We start from the raw sequence: 1,660 nt of genomic DNA on the forward strand, positions 1-1,660 counted from the left end.
AAAACAGTACACAATTTTAGGAAACTCATGTCCTTCAATCACATCTCGACACTTGTCTGTTAAAAATACTTCACTTTTCCATCATGGACACGTGGTACATAAACATGAACCCACCTACACTTTAAGGAACAAAGGAAATTACTAAGTTAGAAGGAAAAAGAATCATACATACTACTCCCTATTAATATTATTGAGCTTTTTAATGTTTACATTCCGTGTATCAATTTGTAAACACGTGTCTTACCATATAAATCCACCAAATTAGACACTGATAATAAAATTTGTTACTCCTATATTAATTGTCTCATATTTGGACACTAATATGTATGACCACTCAACAAAAATACTACAAGTCTTTCTTAGTCCCTTTCACTTTTTCAAGTCAAGGAGTAAACAAAAAAAAAAAGTGTTAACTCAACAACAAACTTGTTATCTTTTAACAATGGAGGGTGAAAATGAGCAATGCTTCAACCCAAATGCTACCAGAGCGTCGCACTCAGATGATGAAGTTGTATTGGCGACGAGTTGTCCGAAGAAGCGAGCAGGGAGGAAGAAGGTGAAGGAGACTAGGCACCCAGTGTACAGGGGAGTGAGGCAGAGGAATGGAAACAGATGGGTGTGTGAAGTTCGAGCTCCAAATAACAAGTCTAGGATATGGCTTGGGACATATCCTACTGCTGAAATGGCAGCGCGGGCTCATGATGTAGCTGCATTGACGCTTAAAGGTAGGGCAGCATGCCTTAACTTTGCTGATTCCGCATGGAGGTTGCGTGTTCCTACATCGACAGACACTAGGGATATTCAGAAGGCAGCAGCAGAGGCAGCAGAAGCATTCCGCGGAGAAGAAGAAGAAGGAGAATCTCAGCATAATGTGGGTGAGAGTAGCAGGATAAATGATAATATCATGGAAGTTTTTACAGATGGGAATCAGGTAAATAACCAACTTCTACAGAACAATGCTGAATACATGGATGATGAAGAAGTATTTGGTATGCCGGGTTTACTGGCTAATATGGCTGAAGGACTATTACTCCCACCACCTCATAATCAATATGACACAGAGAGCGACTGCGAAGAATTCTCTCTGTGGAGTTATTCTATCTAAAAGAACATGGAATAAATTCTCGATCATGCAGATTATGGTGAGGACTGCATAAGCGTTCCTTCTTTTTTTCTACGCGTGCTAGAATATCATCAGTTGATCAGGCATGAATTTTCAAGCCAGAATGTAATATAAAGACAAATGTATAGCTCTTTATATTTTTTTTTCCTAGCGGGAAGTGTTTTTGTGTGGCGGGTGGAGGTGGTGACTCTAATCTCCTTGTTTGGGACTATGAACGCCCACATTTCCAAATCACTAGTTCAAGTGCAGTCATTTCTCTATCCTTGTAAATTGTAAGTCATGTCTGCTCTGTCTTTTCTTCATTTATGTATAATAATCTTAATCTCAGTCGTGTGGACTCTTGATATCTATTTAACATAATCAGTAGTTAAACGTAATTTGCTGGAAGAATTGAAAAATTGAAGAAACAAACAGATAATAATAGCCTTCATTAATTCAGTTTTTTCTTCGCATTCAAAGTCATGCCTAAATGACCTACTTCCTCCCTTTGTTGCATTTAAAACGAAACGGAGAAAGTATCACTTAAATGAAGCGCAT

At 38.4% G+C, this 1,660-nt stretch overlaps 1 protein-coding gene across 1 annotated transcript; it reads left to right on the forward strand.

The window, feature by feature from the left end:
• Positions 1–293: 293 nt before the first annotated feature.
• On the forward strand, positions 294–1,450 carry LOC104892349 (dehydration-responsive element-binding protein 1A). Its single transcript, XM_010678254.4, has one exon. It carries the CDS (start codon positions 323–325, stop codon positions 1,103–1,105), a length of 783 nt encoding a protein of 260 aa, XP_010676556.2. The 5' UTR covers positions 294–322; the 3' UTR covers positions 1,106–1,450.
• Positions 1,451–1,660: the final 210 nt, after the last annotated feature.

The sequence above is a fragment of the Beta vulgaris genome, chromosome 5, assembly GCF_026745355.1.
Source record: "Beta vulgaris subsp. vulgaris cultivar EL10 chromosome 5, EL10.2, whole genome shotgun sequence".
NCBI classification, from domain to species: Eukaryota; Viridiplantae; Streptophyta; class Magnoliopsida; order Caryophyllales; family Amaranthaceae; genus Beta; species Beta vulgaris.